The 20,659-nt window shown below is 44.8% G+C and overlaps 1 protein-coding gene across 1 annotated transcript in view; it reads right to left on the bottom strand.

Moving 5' to 3' along the window:
- Nucleotides 1–7,604: 7,604 nt before the first annotated feature.
- The window catches only part of adcy9 (adenylate cyclase 9), a 63,914-nt gene continuing 50,859 nt past the window's right edge, over nt 7,605–20,659 (bottom strand). Inside the window, 10 exon segments of the mRNA XM_031892851.1 lie at nt 7,605–10,226; nt 13,088–13,129; nt 14,229–14,377; nt 14,945–15,104; nt 15,629–15,837; nt 16,158–16,260; nt 17,070–17,233; nt 17,235–17,275; nt 17,278–17,290; nt 18,031–18,135. Coding sequence (XP_031748711.1) covers nt 9,152–10,226; nt 13,088–13,129; nt 14,229–14,377; nt 14,945–15,104; nt 15,629–15,837; nt 16,158–16,260; nt 17,070–17,233; nt 17,235–17,275; nt 17,278–17,290; nt 18,031–18,135 — 2,061 coding nt within the window. The 3' untranslated portion in view covers nt 7,605–9,151.

Below are 20,659 nucleotides of genomic sequence, written 5' to 3'. Positions count from 1 at the left end.
ATTCTCATATAAAATTGAGTAATGACTATGGTATAGGCATACAAGGCAAATGGATGGGTGAGCAGGAGGGCCCACTGACACCTGGGCCCACCGGGAGTTTTCCTGGTACCCTGGTGGGCCAGTCCAACACTGATGGTACAGTCCAAACTATCACTAATATCTAGATATACAGTCGCCCCTCCCTATCTGCATTTCCCATTAATTGTTTGGGAGCAGCTACATAGCAAAAGTAAACTTGGGGGAGACTAGAGAGATGCATTTGGGGAGGGGGCAGATGGGACTGGGCACTGGTTACAAATTTGGGGGGTGAGGTATTCGGGTTTGTAACTTGTGTATTCGCCAGTGGCCTCCACATACGTCAGTGGCTGGTAGGATTTTGGAATTTAATATAATCTTGATGAAACCCTGAGGTGCAGGAGGGACTGCTGGGGGCACAATATGTTTGTTCATGTTGCCCAAGGTGTGGGGCATGGGGGTGAGCGCAATACATCCTACTGTCTGCTCCATTACCTTTGTGCGATGCATCTGGGGAGACACTATTTATAAATACCATCCAATTAGTATTGTTCTCCCATTGTTCTGTATATGTTTATAATCTGCAATAATGTGAGTATGGGCGGCGCAGGACAGGGCCGTGACAGTGGCGACTGCAGATCCTGAGGCTGCCAAGGGGCCAATGGGGAAATCTCAATATCTGTTTAACAACAAGTCATCATTTAGCTGGCAGGGAGGATGAGGCTGCAGGCTGTTTATAAGGCTATCATTTACAGGATATACAGGGCCCTTGTATATGATATATATCATTGTAATTAAGGAAAAAATATCAGGCTGGTAAAATGACCTGGAAAATCTGGGATATCTTATGCAGGGTAAATTCTTTGGCTAAATAACAGTTAGCCCTGTTCTGCCAGACAAACTGAAATCTCATTTTGTTTGTTGTTGGCAAGTGGTTTCATGGGCCCAATTATTAGCAATGAACTAACAGCTTGAGCGCGGTCTGGGACCCGAGTGCAGAAAAACGCAGTTGCTGGAATGGGCTGATAGTGTTTCTCAGTTGCTTCTTTCATTTTAATGGGGCAGCACTGGCACCTAGTGGTTAAAATGAGGCACTACAGCACCCATGCTGGCATTCTATTGTTCATGGGAATTTTTTAGGGGTCATTTAGTACAAAGGCCCTTGAAAAAAAGTGTTACAGCAAAATTGTTGTTTTTGTTGCTTTATGTTAGGTGTAGCACCGACTGGCGCAAAGCAACCCTGTTCCTAACAACTGCCATAGGGATCTTTAGCACCCTGCCTCCCTAGCACTCTGTAAATTGTACAGCTGAATGATATTGAAGTTATTGGGCTGGCAGGAGGTGGGATGAGGATGCCTATGTGCCTGCCCCAGTCTGCCCCCCCCCATGAATACAGCACTGTCAAACATATATGTATAAGGGGAGGAAGATCCTCGTCACTGCCACATACCAAATTCCCCAAGGCCAGCCGCCTTGTAATCCCGACCCCTTCCCCCGACTATCAGATCCTGTACAATAAATGTCACTGCTCCAAAAGGAAGTTGCTCTTCCCTTTGTTACTATAACAGCCCCTATTTTCTGGGAAGGTTCCACTGGATGTTGGGACATTGTTGGTGGGACATCTGGCCAGTCCTACACTCACTTATCTGATTCATTAGGAATTCTACTGCTTCATTATACATTTTACACAGGGGCTTATTTATATGGACACAAACAAAGCACTAGGAAGCATCTAAGGAGTGTACTATATTAAACTGATAAGATAGAACCTTCATGTTACCACCATTTAATTTAATTGGCCCCGTGTTAGGTGTCTGTCACATAGGAGGTGAGCAGGAACCTTGATGCTGGAATGGCAGTTGATGTCATCTACTTAGATTTTGCTAAATCGATTGATACAGTACCTCACAGAAAGTTAATGATAAAATTGAGGAATATTGGCCTAGAACATAATATTTGTAATTGGATAGAAAACTGGCTGAAGGATAGAGTACAAAGAGTGGTGGTAAATGGAACATTTTCTAATTGGGCCAGTGTGGTTAGTAGAGTACCGCAGGGATCAGTCCTTGGTCCTTTGCTTTTTAACTTGTTTATTAATGACCTGGAGGGGGGCATAGACAGTACTGTTTCTGCTGATGACACAAAATTGTGCAAAACTATAAGTTCCATGCAGGATGCTGCCGCTTTGCAGAGCGATTTGATTAAATTAAGTAGATTGGCAATCGGAAAGGGATATCACAACTGGGCACAAAAGGGTGATATAAGAAAAAGTCATCACTGGTGTTAAAAAGCACATGAGAGTGCACCTTGTGAAGTAATAACAGTATTACACTATATTTTTTTTTTCTTTTCTTTCTTTTTTTCTTCTTTTCCTCATAAGACCTCATCGCTAAGTCTAAAGCAGAAAATGGCACTTTGGAGTAATTTATTGAACTGTATTTGACCTGGGACATGAGGTATCTGAAGTGAGGAGCATACACTGAGAATTGCACTTATTTATATTTGTAAAAGTGTCATTATGTGGCTACTAAAGCAAATAAAGTGCTGTCTTGTATAAAAAAGGGCATTGACTCAAGGGATGAAAACATAATTTTGCCCCTTTATAGGTCCCTGGTAAGGCCTCACCTTGAGTATGCAGTGCAGTTTTGGGCTCCAGTCCTTAAGAAGGATATTAATGAGCTGGAGAGAGTGCAGAGACTGCAACTAAACTGGTAAAGGGGACATGATTACTCTGTACAAGTACATTAGAGGGGATTATAGGCAGATGGGGGGGGTTCTCTTTTCCCATTAAAAGGACCAGCGCACCAGAGGCCCCCCCCTTTAGATTAGAGGAACGGAGCTTCCATTTGAAGCAGCGTAGGGGGTTCCTCACGGTGAGGGCAGTGAGGTTGGGGAATGCCCTTCCTAGTGATGCTGTAATGGCAGACTCTGTTAATGCCTATAAGAGGGGCCTGGATGAGTTCTTGAACAAGCATAGTATCCAAGGCTATTGTGATACTAATATCTACAGTTAGTATAGTGTATAGATAGGTCAGTGTGGGTCTGTATGTGAGTGTATAGATAGGTCAGTATGGGTCTGTATGTGAGTGGATAGATAGGTCAGTATGGGTCTGTATGTGAGTGGATAGATGGGTCAGTATGGGTCTGTATGTCAGTGGATAGATGGGTCAGTATGGGTCTGTATGTGAGTGTATAGATGGGTCAGTATGGGTCTGTATGTGAGTGGATAGATAGGTCAGTATGGGTCTGTATGTGAGTGCATAGATAGGTCAGTGTGGGTCTGTATGTGAGTGTATAGATAGGTCAGTATGGGTCTGTATGTGAGTGTATAGATAGGTCAGTATGGGTCTGTATGTGAGTATATAGATAGGTCAGTATGGGTCTGTATGTGAGTGGATAGATAGGTCAGTATGGGTCTGTATGTGAGTGGATAGATGGGTCAGTGTGGGTCTGTATGTGAGTGGATAGATGGGTCAGTATGGGTCTGTATGTGAGTGTATAGATGGGTCAGTGTGGGTCTGTATGTGAGTGGATAGATAGGTCAGTATGGGTCTGTATGTGAGTGCATAGATAGGTCAGTGTGGGTCTGTATGTGAGTGTATAGATAGGTCAGTATGGGTCTGTATGTGAGTGTATAGATAGGTCAGTATGGGTCTGTATGTGAGTGCATAGATAGGTCAGTGTGGGTCTGTATGTGAGTGTATAGATAGGTCAGTATGGGTCTGTATGTGAGTGTATAGATGGGTCAGTATGGGTCTGTATGTGAGTGTATAGATAGGTCAGTGTGGGTCTGTATGTGAGTGCATAGATAGGTCAGTATGAGTCTGTATGTGAGTATATAGATAGGTCAGTATGGGTCTGTATGTGAGTGGATAGGTCAGTATGGGTCTGTATGTGAGTGGATAGATAGGTCAGTATGGGTCTGTATGTGAGTGGATAGGTCAGTATGGGTCTGTATGTGAGTGGATAGGTCAGTATGGGTCTGTATGTGAGTGGATAGGTCAGTATGGGTCTGTATGTGAGTGGATAGATAGGTCAGTATGGGTCTGTATGTGAGTGGATAGATAGGTCAGTATGGGTCTGTATGTGAGTATATAGATAGGTCAGTATGGGTCTGTATGTGAGTGGATAGATAGGTCAGTATGGGTCTGTATGTGAGTGGATAGGTCAGTATGGGTCTGTATGTGAGTGGATAGATAGGTCAGTATGGGTCTGTATGTGAGTGGATAGATAGGTCAGTGTGGGTCTGTATGTGAGTGGATAGATAGGTCAGTGTGGGTCTGTATGTGAGTATATAGATAGGTCAGTATGGGTCTGTATGTGAGTGGATAGATAGGTCAGTATGGGACTGTATGTGAGTATATAGATAGGTCAGTGTGGGTCTGTATGTGAGTGGATAGATGGGTCAGTATGGGTCTGTATGTGAGTGGATAGATGGGTCAGTATGGGTCTGTATGTGAGTGGATAGATGGGTCAGTATGGGTCTGTATGTGAGTGTATAGATAGGTCAGTATGGGTCTGTATGTGAGTGGATAGATAGGTCAGTATGGGTCTGTATGTGAGTGGATAGATAGGTCAGTGTGGGTCTGTATGTGAGTGGATAGATGGGTCAGTATGGGTCTGTATGTGAGTGGATAGATGGGTCAGTATGGGTCTGTATGTGAGTGGATAGATAGGTCAGTGTGGGTCTGTATGTGAGTGTATAGATGGGTCAGTATGGGTCTGTATGTGAGTGGATAGATAGGTCAGTATGGGTCTGTATGTGAGTGGATAGATAGGTCAGTATGGGTCTGTATGTGAGTGGATAGATAGGTCAGTATGGGTCTGTATGTGAGTGGATAGATAGGTCAGTATGGGTCTGTATGTGAGTGTATAGATAGGTCAGTATGGGTCTGTATGTGAGTGGATAGATAGGTCAGTGTGGGTCTGTATGTGAGTGTATAGATGGGTCAGTGTGGGTCTGTATGTGAGTGGATAGATAGGTCAGTGTGGGTCTGTATATGAGTGGATAGATAGGTCAGTATGGGTCTGTATGTGAGTGGATAGATGGGTCAGTATGGGTCTGTATGTGAGTGGATAGATAGGTCAGTATGGGTCTGTATGTGAGGGGATAGATAGGTCAGTATGGGTCTGTATGTGAGTGGATAGATAGGTCAGTATGGGTCTGTATGTGAGTGTATAGATGGGTCAGTATGGGTCTGTATGTGAGTAGATAGATAGGTCAGTATGGGTCTGTATGTGAGTGGATAGATAGGTCAGTATGGGTCTGTATGTGAGTGGATAGGTCAGTATGGGTCTGTATGTGAGTGGATAGATAGGTCAGTATGGGTCTGTATGTGAGTGGATAGATAGGTCAGTATGGGTCTGTATGTGAGTGGATAGATAGGTCAGTATGGGTCTGTATGTGAGTATATAGATGGGTCAGTATGGGTCTGTATGTGAGTGGATAGATAGGTCAGTATGGGTCTGTATGTGAGTGGATAGATGGGTCAGTGTGGGTCTGTATGTGAGTGGATAGATAGGTCAGTGTGGGTCTGTATGTGAGTGGATAGATAGGTCAGTATGGGTCTGTATGTGAGTGTATAGATAGGTCAGTGTGGGTCTGTATGTGAGTGTATAGATAGGTCAGTATGGGTCTGTATGTGAGTGGATAGGTCAGTATGGGTCTGTATGTGAGTGTATAGATGGGTCAGTGTGGGTCTGTATGTGAGTGGATAGATAGGTCAGTGTGGGTCTGTATGTGAGTGTATAGATGGGTCAGTATGGGTCTGTATGTGAGTGGATAGGTCAGTATGGGTCTGTATGTGAGTTGATAGATAGGTCAGTATGGGTCTGTATGTGAGTGGATAGGTCAGTATGGGTCTGTATGTGAGTGTATAGATGGGTCAGTGTGGGTCTGTATGTGAGTGGATAGATAGGTCAGTGTGGGTCTGTATGTGAATGGCAGCACATCAAGTTAAAGTGGCCATACATGGGCAGATTTTAGCCACCATTTTGACTTCTTTAGTCCAAACCTACCTGACAATGGGCCAAATATCGATTGGATATGTAATTAATAATCTCACTGGGGCACTAACTGCATTGACTCATTGATGCAGTCCTTGCCCCCAATGGCCTGTATCTCTGTCCTAGGGGCAAACAATCATCAGCCCAATATCGACAACCTTGCACTTTATTTTTTTCTTCTGAAAGACATTAATCTAGGCCAGTGCTGTCCAAGATTTCCCATGACAACTATCTCTTAGTTTGTAATAAAAAAAAACCTCTAAATTCGGCCCAAGGGCCTCCAGATGGACAGCCCTGATCTAGTCAGGAACAAAGTTATTTTTGTATATCTATTTTATTCCTATAGGCGTTTAGTTCCCCTTTAACACTTGTGTTTAAAACTATCTCTAAGGAGAGGAAGTAGGTTACTTTGTGTATATGGGTGAGGGAGTTGAGGTAAGTGTCCTAGTGTCTGCACAAAAGTATAAGGAGAAAGGTAAGTGCAGAGATGTCAACTGACCCCATGTTAATAGAGTGGTGATGATCAAATTCAACCTGATTTTTCTTCATTCTGGTCTCTCTAGATCAAGTTGGCAGCTTATTAGCCCATGTATGGGGCCTCCAACTGGCTTGCTTAACATAAACTGGCAAACAAAAAAAAAATCATTCATATATCAGTTGGACAGGTTTGAAGATTCAGAAGAGCATATCAACAGCCCTCATCCAACATACCTCCCCAAGCCCCAGTGCATGGGAGTAGCCCCATTTGGCCCAAATCTAGCAGTGTTTGGCCACCTTAAATGGGAACATTGGTCATCAAAGTGTCCAGAGTGGATAATTTTCACTCTATCGATCATTTCATATATCTGTAGGGGCCCTGGTGTCTGTGTATTAGTAGGAGGGGAGAGGTAGGTGCCCTGGTGTCTGTGCATTAGGAGGAGGGGAGAGGTAGGTGCCCTGGTGTCTGTGTATTAGGAGGAGGGGAGAGGTAGTGGCCCAGAATGTCTGTATTAGGAGGGAGAGGTAGTGGCCCAGAATGTCTGTGTATTAGGAGGGAGAGGTAGGGGCCCAGAATGTCTGTATTAGGAGGAGGGGAGAGGTAGTGGCCCAGAATGTCTCTGTATTAGGAGGAGGGGAGAGGTAGGGGCCCAGAATGTCTGTATTAGGAGGGAGAGGTAGGGGCACAGAATGTCTGTATTAGGAGGGAGAGGTAGGGGCACAGAATGTCTGTATTAGGAGGAGGGGAGAGGTAGGGGCCCAGAATGTCTGTATTAGGAGGAGGGGAGAGGTAGGGGCCCAGAATGTCTGTATTAGGAGCAGGGGAGAGGTAGGGGCCCTGATGTTGGTGCATTAGAAGGAAGGGAGAGGTAGAGGCTGTGATGTCTATGTATTAGATGGGGAACAATATGTGTCCTGACATTTATATAATAGAGGAGAGTAGAGGGAAATGTCCTGATGTCTGTCTCTATAGAAAAGGGAATATGTAGCTCCCAGATACTGGTGTATTAGGAAGAAATGTAAGCGTTAAGGGAGAGGTGGGAACGAGAGACTTACCTGACACTGCCGCCTGCTTTTGTTAACAAAGACAACGAGACACCCCAACATCCGAGTACTCAATGTGTTTATTTTGGCATTGCAATTTTCTCTGCTGAACAGAATATATCGCGCAGTGGGAGGAGTCAGTGGGTTGGTCAGGGGGAATCCTTCCAAACAATGAGCCTTTGGCCAATGTGGACCAGTAGCATTCTCAGCCCATAGACCCTACATGACCAATGCCTGGCTATGTCCAATGGGGTAACAGGCTTGTAGGAGAATGAATAGCTGCACCGGGGGGAGGTGCACACACATGTCTATATGTATATGTGTGTGTGCGTGTAGAAGAAATGTGTTTTATTGCAGTTGTGGGATGCCATGGCACGCCCCAGGCTCACACACATATGCATGTATACATGCAGGCTCAAATAATACACTTTTCTTATTCCCATTTTATTTTAGAATTCTTTATACCTTTAAAAAAAAAGAAAAAGAAAAATTCCAGGTCCCGCCCCTCCTCCCCCCACCAACGCCACCAATTACAGGTGATTTTGCATGATTAAAGAACCTTTTCAGCCAGAGATACAGTAATACATTGTTCTGCTATGGCAACAACAAAACATAATATTAAATACAATTTTTTTTTTTTTTTTTAATGGTAATATTTGGACAAACAAAAGATGAACTGGCAATCACTTGACTCTCTGCGTGTTGCTCTAACGTCCCTGCAGGAGGCGACACATCTAACGATACCGAGTCGACGGCTAAAGTGTTAATGAAAACACGTTACAATCGCTTTGTCTTACTGTAATAATGAAAAGGACCTCCGTACCCTGCCCCCTTTTAATACAAACCCCACCCCCAAACAAAATAATAACCCCCTACATGTTCCTCTGTGGTGGGGGGAGGGGGAGCAGCCTAGAGAGCCTCATGCTTTTGGCAAGTGGTAGTGAGAATTGTGGCAAGGTGTCACTGATCTCTCTTCTGGGAGGAGAAACTGTAGAGAGCAGAAGGCACTTGGTTCAATCCTCAGTATGGTGGACGGGGAATGGTGGAGGAAGCTTTCAGCCTATATATATATATATATATATGAAATTAGCCATGGTGGTACATCCCTCTCGGGTGTGAACATTACAGAGAAGCTGGGCACATCATGCCTCTCCCTTGATGCACGTAAAAGCAGTAGTAGCAGGACCCTAGTTGTAGGCCTCCACCGGTTAAGCCCCTACCATTGAAGTAAGGCAGCTGAAGCGCTAACCTACAGAATGAGCCACTTCTGCAGTATAGAAAGCCTCAGCCCAAGTGGGTCTAACCGAAAACATGACCCTTGCCCAACAACGGAGACGTAAAATCCACTTAAGACAAGAGATGTCAAATCCACCAAGAACATAGAAAGGCTGGAGACCCGCCAGAATACAGCCGGGAAGGATGAAGGAAGCCATTGATGTAGGTGACAATCATGGGTCAACTGTATTTTGTGGGTTATGAAACTCTAAAGAGAGGTAGGAGGTCTGCAAGCTGTCTCGGTAAATGGCATTTCCCCTCCCTGGACTGCGAGTCTCTAGCATGAGAGTAGGTGGACTCACACTATCCATGGTCCATGTACACCGTGCCTGCCTCACCGTGCTCCGCCATCGCGGCCCCTCTCCTCTGCCTTCTCTCTTTTGCGTCCTGCTTCCCCGCTTCCCGAGTCTACTGCCCCTTTTCCTGCTGTCACCAAGCTACTTATTTCGTCAGTAGGAGAGCGGCCGATGCTTCCATCGACCTGAACACGGATGTCAGGAGATATGGACAGCTGGTGATGCGGGACCAGGCCACCATTGTCTGTACACTTGGGAAAAAGGTAGGTTTTCATCTGTCCTTTTCCCTTGACATTGACCGTCCCCCTATAATCAAAATCGTAACCCATTTTGACCAGCACTCTGTAGCTTTCCTCGCTAGCCTGGATGCGGCACTCCACACCCGTCGTGTCCATTCTGCTGGCAATGTTCACTGTGTCCCCCCAGATATCATAGAGCAACTTGGTGGTCCCTATCACACCAGCTGTCAGAGGCCCGTGGTTAAAGCCAATGCGTAACTTGAAGTTAAACCATAGCATGTTGTTGTTAAAGTCATCCACCACGCTCATCATTTCCTTGGCAAACTCAAAGAGGGTCTGAAGGTGGCGGTGCGGTTGGCTGCTGTCTTGACATTGGGATGGGTTGAGTCCCGAAGCAGCCATGTATGTAGCTCCAATGGTTTTTATTTTCTCAATACAGGAGTAATGGGGTTTGCTAAGGAGCTCATCAAAGTCCCCAATGAGTTCATTAAGGACACGGTAGCACTCCTTTCCTCCCTCGTAGTTTTCCTCATAGAACTCGCTGAAGTTGACTATGCTGGCGAAGATGACCCCCGCATCATCATGGTTCTTAGAGTAGCTCTGTGAGACCTTCAGTTGCTCGGCCACATGGTAAGGGATTATGTTCCGCAGTAGCCAGTCCGCTTGGTCTCTCATGCTCTGGATTTTGGTGCGGTGGAGATCGGCCTCAACATCTCCATGATAATGCAGCCGATAGCTGACCTCAAACTCACGGTTCAGGAACCAGACCAGGAGAAGGAGGAGAAAGTAGGCCACAGCTATTTCTTGTCCAAGGAGAGTGAATGGGAACTCAGTTCTGGCGTTATCCTCAGCCTCAAAGGATGAATTGGATGTGCTGAAAAAGAATATATATAGCTAAAGTCACTATATATAGCTAAAGTCACTATATGATAGACTAGAGATATATGTAATAATAATTCAGTATGTTATACAGTAAGGACATATCTTATGGTAATCCAGCATGTTATATAGCAGGGATCCCCAACCTTTTTTACCTGTGAGCCACATTCAAATGTAAAAAGAATTGGGGAGCAACACAAGCATGAAAAAAGTTCCTGGGGGTGCCAAATAAGGGCTGTTTGTAGCAATTTAGTAGCCCCTATGTGATCTGGCAGCCTAAAGGAGGCCCTGGTTGGCAGTACACCTGGTTTTTATGCAGCCAAAACTTTCCTTGAAATCAGGAATTCAAAAATAATCACCTGTTTTGAGACCATTGGGAGCAACATCCAAGTGGTTGGTGAGCAACATGCTGCTCACAAGCCACTGTTATATAGAGTAAGAAGAAATCTAGAGTTACAAACGCCTTTATACATGTAAGGGAATGACTTGCAACCAAAATCTAAATGTCATTTATCAGTAGTAACTAGTGCCCCCATATGGTACAGTGCAACCCACTGTCTCGTTTCATGGCAGTTCTGATCCAAACATTAATGGGATACTATCACTATATTATTAAAATTAATTAGGGTTTGCATGTATTTTCTGCCCTAGATATTCATGGAACTTGGTTTGAGTAGCTAGCACAGCAATGTTTTCCTACGCCTGTGTAAGGGAGACATTAGTCACCAGCAACAGACCTCTGGTACCGCAAAGCTTCCTCCTGCAGGCAATGTCATGCCACTTTGCAAAACCGAAGCGGTGCCGGTGGAAACACCTATGCAATTCCCTTTGTTGCCGGTAATCTCTCCGTGGGACATTAGCCTTATGGTCCCTATACACGGGACGTTTCTAGCTGCCGATATCGGTCCCTTAGATCGTTTTGCCAGCTAATTGGCCCGTGTATGGGCACTACCGACTGGCCAGAAATCGGGCAGGTTAAAAAATCTAGTTGGATTGACCGACTTTGCCTATACCCACCTGGATTCTCCCGATATTGCCCACCTGTAGGTGGGGGATATCGGGAGAAGATCTGCTCACTTGGCGATGATCTGGAGGTGTATGGGGACCTTTAGGGTTATGAGCCATAGGGTAAACGTGGCCGAATGATTCACCTCAAACGGGGCACTGCCTTAGGCTAATGCCAGACCAGGTGGTGTTAATCCTGAATATGAGCATTTGAGGGCTAAAAACCTCTTGTTCCAATGGTAACAGGTAGTTTCCTGTCCTCTCCATGGGAAGCTGCTCTGACATTAGCCTTAAGCCTTTAATGTCAGTCTCTGTGTGCTCAAGGGACCACTGGAAGTGAACAGAAGGGAGTCAGCAGTAAATAACTATAAATCAGCACAACAGTCGTGTCCAGATCAATAATCCTCTGTCTGAGGAGGGATCCTACAGTTTGTACCATCACTCACGTACACGTGTTAGAATGAAAGGGAGGTACAACAATAGAGACAAGAGGCAGGGGGGGGGGGGTTATAGAGGGTGGGGGGTAATAGCCCCAAATGATTTACTGTTCTAAGACATTTGCGAAAACCAGACCTGTAACAAATGTAACTAAAGGGGAAATGTAATATAAGATGCAAAGTTTGCTACTGACCCAATCACCTATAGTGACCAATCAGCAGGAAGCATTTGCTGGTCATCTGGAATACACTTCCCAGACCCCTCCAACAGCCTTGGATGCTTTTTGGAATGTTGGGAGTTGTAGTTCAAGGACATCAGCAAAGGCACAGATTTCCTATTCCTTGCACATTTACAGGCAAATTTCCCCAGTTTAAAGAAAGGAAAGGTAGAAATACTAGAGAATGGCTACTTGTTAGGCACACCACCCCAAGTGATCCTAGTTGCTTACCTTTTCTAAGTAAACCCTGGGTCAGTGCATTTGTTTAAAGGAACAGTAACATCTAAAAAAGAATGGCAATATAATTTCCTGTTTCCCTGCACTGGTAAAAGCCGTGTTTGCTTCAGAAACTTTACAATAGTTTATATAAACAAGCTGCTCTGTAGCCATGGGGACAGCCATTCAAGCACAGGATACACAGTAGATAACATATAAGCTGTGTAGAATTCCATTGTATACTACAGAGTTTATCTGCTATCTGCTGTGTAACCTGTGCCTTTTCTACTTTTTCAGCTTTGAATGGCTGCCCCTGTGGCTACACAGCAGCTTATGTATATAAATTATAGTTATATAGTACCAGTGCAGGAAAACAGTACATTATATTTTAATAACTTGAAAACACTTTAATTTTTAAGTGTTAAGGTGCCCACACACGTTAAGATCTTCTCCCGATATCCACACCTATGGGTGGGCGATATCGGGAACATGTAGGCTAAAACGATCGAATTCTAATGGCGCCAAAGGCACAGTCGGTTCAGGGACCACATCAGCAAGCCGATGTGGTCTCCGATGCAACTAAATCTTTTAACCTGCCAAATTTCAGGCCAGATATCAGTCCAGTATGGCCATCATTTCTGCCCCTACACGGCCTGATAAGCTGCCGAATCGGTCCAAGGGACCAATATCAGCAGCTGCAATCGGCCCATGTATGGGCACCTTTACTGTCCCTTTAAGGGCAGGTAAGAAGCCGCAGTCACTGGAGGGTGCCTACCAACTTTTCACCACCAGTTATTCTTCCCCTTCAAGTACATGGGCATCACTGCCTTGCATGCCAGCTGGTATTATGAATGATATACACTGCAGGCCAATATATAGGTATATATGCATTTTCTGAAACTATAAAGCTGTAACTGTAAGACCTGGCCTCCATGTTACCAAGTCTTACCCAGCATTTCCCATGGACCCTTTCCACTTACCTCATATTTCCTTCAATGTCTGTCTCGGGGGCCAGCCGAAGCCTGTAACATAGAAATAATAATAACAATATGTTCTTATAGAATACCCGAATAGTATGTTAATATAACATAAAGGGGAAATATGCCTCCTTCTACATGAGTTAAGTAAATAGTCCTTGTGCTGAACCAACTTTTTGCCTATTGTTATAATTAAAGGACAAGTCATCACAAATAAGTTTTTGCCTAATAAAAGAAAACATAATTCTAAGCAACTTTGCAATATACATTCATTTGTATGTATAATTGCTATTAGAAGTAGTGTTTGGCTGTCCTTTCTATTCCCTGCCCTGGTGGCTCTGGCATATGAAACAATGTAACACAAGGCAGCCGACTGACAGACCTGACTTGCTGGAGGAGACTGACCTTTGCAACATTGTTTAAAAAGTAACAACCAGGAGTTCAGCAAATGCTTCTTCTTTCAATAGCAATTACATTTACAAATAACTTTTAAAGCAATAAAAAGTTTCAATAAATTCACTTTGGAAAGTTGCTTGGAATTATTAATTATAAATTATTTTTGGGGTTGACATGCCCTTTAATATCTATATTTATAATTGTTTCTTCTAAAAAGTACACTGAATACACTCTGATTTTGTAGCTTCCTGGGAGGAAGTGGAAAGTACTTCCATCAGATTAACTAATTTACCCTTCTCAGTTAAACCCCCTCCTTATCTGTAAACCTGATATATAGGAAGCAGCTACTTTTGCTTAATTAAAAATTTGTCAGAATACAATCTCAACACAGCTCCTATTGAACAAAGGCATAGGTTATCCTTTAAAACAATCCTAAGCAGTGATTTTTATACTGATAATCAATCACTTACCCGTGTCCCATTCCAAATATATGACTGGGTGTTGGGTTCCAGAGCACTTAAATGTCCTTTTGCCCAAGTTCCATGGACCCCCCAGGGCAAAGCAATGTATCTATAGGCTGGACCTACCTTTACATTTGTAATTAAGGCTACTGATGCATTGCTCTTGCACTGTGCCCAACACCCACAGGGGTAAGTAGGACGGGGGCCCTGACACAATTTGACTCACACAAGACGTCACTATGGTTTAATACCTAACACATCAAAACCCTTCTCATTCTCTTACTCACTTTTCTGGGCACAAGGGCAGGTAGAGCAGGGTGAGCATTGTGGCGCCTGCTATGGTGGCAAGGGAGGAGCGCAGCCAGGAGCTCAGTTGGCAGAAGTTACAGTACTGAACCATTGGGATGAGGAGGGCTGAACACAGGAACATAGTGTACTGGGGAAAAAGAAGAAGAGTAATTAGGCTGAGCCAACTTATTGCGTTAGTCACAGTGTTGGTATTAATTCGCATTATACATTGTGCACTAGACCAGTACTGATACCAATCAGGTATTAGATATTGATGATAGATAGATGTGAACCTGTCTCCATGGTTCTTCCTGTCTCCCTGGTCCCATTTCAGATTCTGAATGGAAGGCAGGAAGGACTAAGCAGGACTAAGCGCAACTATAGGGAAGCGTGAAGAGCACATTTTGATGCAAATAACTTGAATGGTTCTAGGTGCAACTCACAGCAGAGAAAAGCACACATTTCCCCCATGCGCTTGTGCACGTATATGAGCCCTAGTATTATTAGACAGAGCCACAAGATATTGGACAGTCCAACCTAACCAACCGTTGTCTCTGCCTATTAATTATGACACAATAAATATGTAATCCCAATAAATATTATAAAATCCAGATTATATTATAGATACTCAGCCAGGAACCATGAATACTATTGCTTGGCCGAACACGCAGCGCACATAGCACACGCTACTGCGCCTGGGAAGTCACAGACTTACGTGTATGTTGGTGTAAAAGTCAGAAGAGAGGTACGAGAAGACGACAGCTGCTGGGAGACACACGAGGACAGTGCCGATGAAATGGCGAGGGAGCCATCCGGAGATGATCTCCAGGAGACGCCTGGTACACAGCAGCATGTCTTCCAGGTAAAATGTCATCCTGCGGATAAAAAGCAACAATGCAATATTGTTTCTGGGTTTAAATCAACATCTTTTTTACTGTTTGAATGACTTGCTAAAATGTGTCCTGCGGAGGCCACTTTATCAAACGCTACTGGATTAACACAGGGGGAGTGGTTTGTGATTAGATGGAAGATTTGAAAGTTATATTATAACTGATACGCAGCCTCCACAGCAGATAAGGAAGCCTTTACTGCTCTTGCTGGACCCTTGTTTGTATGTTATTGGGCTCTGGATTTTATTTGGTTGGAGCCAGACCCAGACTGGCAATCTGTGGGTTCTGGCAAATACCAGAGGGGCTGCTGTAAGATGCCATAGTCACTATTTATTGGGCTGGTGGGGGCTGTTTGGGCCTCTGTGGAATGCTTGGAATGCAAGGGCCTATTTTGAATCCCAGTCCAGGCCTGGTTAAAGCCTCACTTTTGGATGAACATTATTCAGTCCACCTCCTCTTAGTTCATAACATTGTTACAGGTAGTCCAGTGTCATTCTTTGTCTGCTCACCTGACAGAGACCAGCAGTGAGAGGAAGCCCAGGAGGCCACAGACAGACAGCAGAACCAGTGCCAGAGTCGGAGGAGACACAGGGTCTGTGCCTGGTTTCAGGAAACAGGCCACAGAGAGGAGTATAAAGATGAAGAAGCAAAGGAGGACGTCCAGCAAGGAGCTGAATTTAGCGCTGGCAAAGGTCTTCACTGGAGCCATCCGCAAAACCTAAATAGGCATGGAGGAAATTGGTAATCATTGGCACCCCCGCGTCATACAGAGGGAAAAGTCAAGAAGTATAACGATATAAGCAATCACGCAAGATAGAGCATGCCAAGTATGACCTAGCCATGAAGATCCACACATGGAGAAGACCCATCAATAAAGTGGGAACCAAGAGCTATCTGCTCTCACTGAACATGGTCAGCCTCCTCTCACTAAACATTGTCAGCCTGCTCTGTCTTGGGCTTGTAGCAGCCACAGGGCATACAATGTGCCTTCTTCCCTGGCTTGGGGCTATTCCCTACATCTAAATAGCCATACAGTACCTCCTCCTGATAGCTGCCTCGGTATGAGGTCTCCAGCTCCTTGTCCAGAAAATTCAGGCTGAGTGGATTGATAGGTGGCTTGAAGAAGTAATCTTTCATCAGGCTGCGATAAGAGAGAAACCCCAGCAGGGGGAGATGTAATCCTCTTGTATCCTCACTCGTCATTTGTTTATAAATATGCGCTCTGCATGTTCTCTATATGCCTTCTACATGGGCCTCTTCCCTGGTGCGTTCTCTTACTCTCTCTTCCCCCCACATTGCCCACTGAGATCTCACATATTCCCTGCCTATTACCCATTACCTCCATACTATTTTTACCATTATAAAGCACTATGTTAAAGGAGACATATAAGATAAACAAAAAAAAACATCTTGTAGGCAATAATAAATAAAATATAGCGCTGGTTTCACTTTGGCTTAAATTAATACTAAATTAATACCCCTTTACTGACTTTATGTCGACCCGCACATCCCTAGCCTATTGATTTCGACCCTATACCATTTATGTCGACCCGCACATCCCTAGCCTATTGATTTCGACCCTATACCATTTATGTCGACCCGCACATCACTAGCCTATTGATTTCGACCCTATACCATTTATGTCGACCCGCACATCACTAGCCTATTGATTTCGACCCTATACCATTTATGTCGACCCGCACATCACTAACCTATTGATTTCGACCCTATACCATTTATGTCGACCCGCACATCACTAGCCTATTGATTTCGACCCTATACCATTTATGTCGACCCACACATCCCTAGCCTATTGATTTCGACCCTATACCATTTATGTCGACCCGCACATCCCTAGCCTATTGATTTCGACCCTATACCATTTATGTCGTCCCGCAATGATTATACAACCAAATTCCCCCCTTGCCTCTGCATCAATTCCCCATTCACCTGTCTTCCTTGATAACCTCCACAAAGTGCGCGTCAGTCTTCTCTCGGATGTTCTTAAAGCGGAGAGGAAGCAGCGCCGACTGGTCCATACTGACCCCACACCAGCGGCCCTTCTCTTGTAGCATGTCATAGAGTGAAGCCTGACTGTTGGTAAGAGTGTCCTCTGGAGGAGGGCTCAGGAGACCGTTCTGGGTCTTTAAGTGATGGGCAATGGAAGGAGGCTGCAAAAAAAAACAAAATATATAATATATATCTCCTGCCACCCCCACCTCCATAATACTGTTACTTTCTTTTTACTCCCTAAATTAAGTAATGTAAACGTGTTCTTATGATGGCACCATTTTAGGGTCTCTATAGGCTATGAGAAACATTAGGGGGTTGGTTTCATTATCAGTTTTTAAAATGTCTCCTCTAGGTCCTGGACCCAGTGGTATATTCCCTGGTACCCTGGCTGGCCAGTCTCTACCTACACACCCAGCCATGGCATCACTGGGCCTTAAACCACAGTAGGAAGATATGGAAGTAATGAGGGTTATGGAATAAAGAAAGCTGTGGCCGGACAGTGGAAGTTTATGCAAGCACGTCAGATCGCTTCTACAGAAACTAGGGATAACAAAGCAAGGGGAAAAGCTCTGGTACATTTAGCTCCTATGGGTGAAGACACACAGAGCTTCTTGTCACAGCTACTAAATGCCAGAAAATCCCCAGCCATAGACAATACTGAGAATTGCCTCTGCTAAAAACACACGTAGAGACAATTATCAGTAAATGATCTGCATTGTCTTTTTTAGTAACAGTGGCAAGTAGCTGCTACTAGTAGCTCTGTGTGTCTTCAACCTAATAGTTCCATTATACAAATGAAGAGGGAACAATCATATTAAACTTTGTTGGCCCTTAAATTAATTGTCCCTAGGCATTTCGTTTCCTCGTACACATATCCCTCAATTCTCATTTCTCTTACCCGTGTGGCTCCTCCTTTCCACTCCTCGCTGCCACCCCCATTGGCAGTAGAAACGCCTTCTTCAGGGCCATCACGGGCGGCGGTTTCTCCACAGGAAGGACAGCTCTGCGCAGCAGGAATAGACAGAAGACAACCATGAATTCACTAACGGGGTATTTACAGAGCAGAAAAATAGCCTCCAGCTGCCCTGCACCATATATTAGCTCGTGGCCAAAGATAAATGGCGTTCCAAAAAGACAAAAATATGTTATGGGGTGGGGGGAAAAGTACGGGATAGTAGTGAAGGAAGAAAGAAAAAGATCATTTCTGTGTCCACTCATTGGCTGTAGTTTCTGTCCTGCTCTCCAAACATATTTTTAGATGTAATATCCCAAGGCCCTTACTGATTATTCTCCTAATATTTCTCTCTGCCCCTGCAATGCTGTGAGCTTCCCCTTAGGTTACGGCCAGCAGCGCTTGTCCCTGCACTTAAGGTGGCCATACACGGCCAATATCAGCTGCCAATATTAGTACTTTAGACCGATCAGGATCAGGGACCGACTGTGCGTATGCCCGCCATTTTAATTCAATCTTACAGTGTATGGCCACCTTAACATTTCCTTGCCCGCATTTTACCTTCTGTAGCCCATCACAATTGTGTTGCCTATTAACTATTCCATGGAAATCAAGCAGCAAGTGGCTCATTTGTATTAGACAGCAGCTCAATGAAATATGGAATGCTGGGGTCACTGACATATATTGCTGGGGCCACTCTCTCATGAAATGCTGGGGTCACTGACATATATTGCTGGGGCCACTCTCTCATGAAATGCTGGGGTCACAGACATATATTGTTGGGGCCACTCTCTCATGAAATGCTGGGGTCACAGACATATATTGCTGGGGCCACTCTCTCATGAAATGCTGGGGTCACAGACATATATTGTTGGGGCCACTCTCTCATGAAATGCTGGGGTCACAGACATATATTGCTGGGGCCACTCTCTCATGAAATGCTGGGGTCACAGACATATATTGCTGGGGCCACTCTCTCATGAAATGCTGGGGTCACTGACATATATTGCTGGGGCCACTCTCTCATGAAATGCTGGGGTCACATACATATATTGCTGGGGCCACTCTCTCATGAAATGCTGGGGTCACAGACATATATTGCTGGGGCCACTCTCTCATGAAATGCTGGGGTCACTGACATATATTGCTGGGGCCACTCTCTCATGAAATGCTGGGGTCACTGACATATATTGCTGGGGCCACTCTCTCATGAAATGCTGGGGTCACTGACATATATTGCTGGGGCCACTCTCTCATGAAATGCTGGGGTCACTGACATATATTGCCGGGGCCACTCTCTCATGAAATGCTGGGGTCACAGACATATATTGTTGGGGCCACTCTCTCATGAAATGCTGGGGTCACAGACATATATTGCTGGGGCCACTCTCTCATGAAATGCTGGGGTCACAGACATATTGCTGGGGCCACTCTGTTAATACAATTCTACAGTCTGAATAATAATGACCCCAAACACACCCAGCTATACAGTAAAATTCACTCTGATTGGTTCAACAAGAGTGAGTGATGGTTCTGCTCCCTTGTAACCTTACACACCACTTAGCACCTCATTACAAGCTGCATTTTACATTAACTTAGCTTCCATTTTAAATTTCTTTCCCCTTACAGGGGCAATAACCAAATAAAATCTAACAGTTATTAAAAAGTCTAATAATGAAAGGACAGGCCAGACTAAAGCTGAAAGGCAAGCCACCATTAACCACCTTCATAGAAACTAAAGGGGAAATAATTATACATTCACCTTCTAATATTTCCATTAAGCAATATGAAATGAGTGAAGGTATCAGTGGCCCTCTGTGAGCAGTAGTGATAGGAGGGGTTAAGAAAGGACGTAGTTAATGAATGCAAGGATCTGATTGGTGGCACTGGCACCACTCAGCAGCACCTAAGTAAGCAGACAAAGTCCATTCCCTTACGGTGACAGAATGAAGTAAGGGATGACGCGCTTTGCACTAGGCTGGGAACATGACGCGTGTCGCTGCCCTTCTCTCTGCCCACGGGAGGCCTTGGCACATTAATGGATTGGGATTCAATGCAAGCCTCATTACTTTTGCTTTCTACTCACTTCCCCATTGGGAGAGGGACCCAGGGGATCTGTAATTAATTGCCGCTAATGAGAACAGAGTGTGGCAGGGGACCCTTCCTGTGGAACACGCTGCACATCCTGCAGAGATCCACCCTTAACCCCTTCCTGCGCAGTGTTCGGCTTTGCAGAAAGCGCCAACCCTTCCTTGTCTGGGATGAGCTCCATTCAGCACATATACATACGGTGCGTTAGGGCTGCTGACTTTCTTCCCTCTTCTTAAAGGGGACATAAGCCCTAAAATACCATGTTGCCTACTGACAGACACTGCAACCCTGAGCAACTTTCCTATATACATAAATGCCACATTTTTTCTGGTTGAAAAAAACAGAATTTATTAGTGATATGTGGGCCGGCCTGGAACCCGTGGGACCTGCATGTCGGGCAGGTTCAAGCCGACCTTTGCACTGCGCTTGTGGGTTGCGGGCAGGTTCCCACCTACTCTCTCTGTCCAGCTTACACCTTTGGCAG

Source organism: Xenopus tropicalis, chromosome 9, assembly GCF_000004195.4.
Source record: "Xenopus tropicalis strain Nigerian chromosome 9, UCB_Xtro_10.0, whole genome shotgun sequence".
NCBI lineage: Eukaryota > Metazoa > Chordata > Amphibia > Anura > Pipidae > Xenopus > Xenopus tropicalis.
The sequence above is the reverse complement of the archived record's forward strand: the minus strand, read 5'-3'. Positions and strand labels throughout refer to the sequence as shown.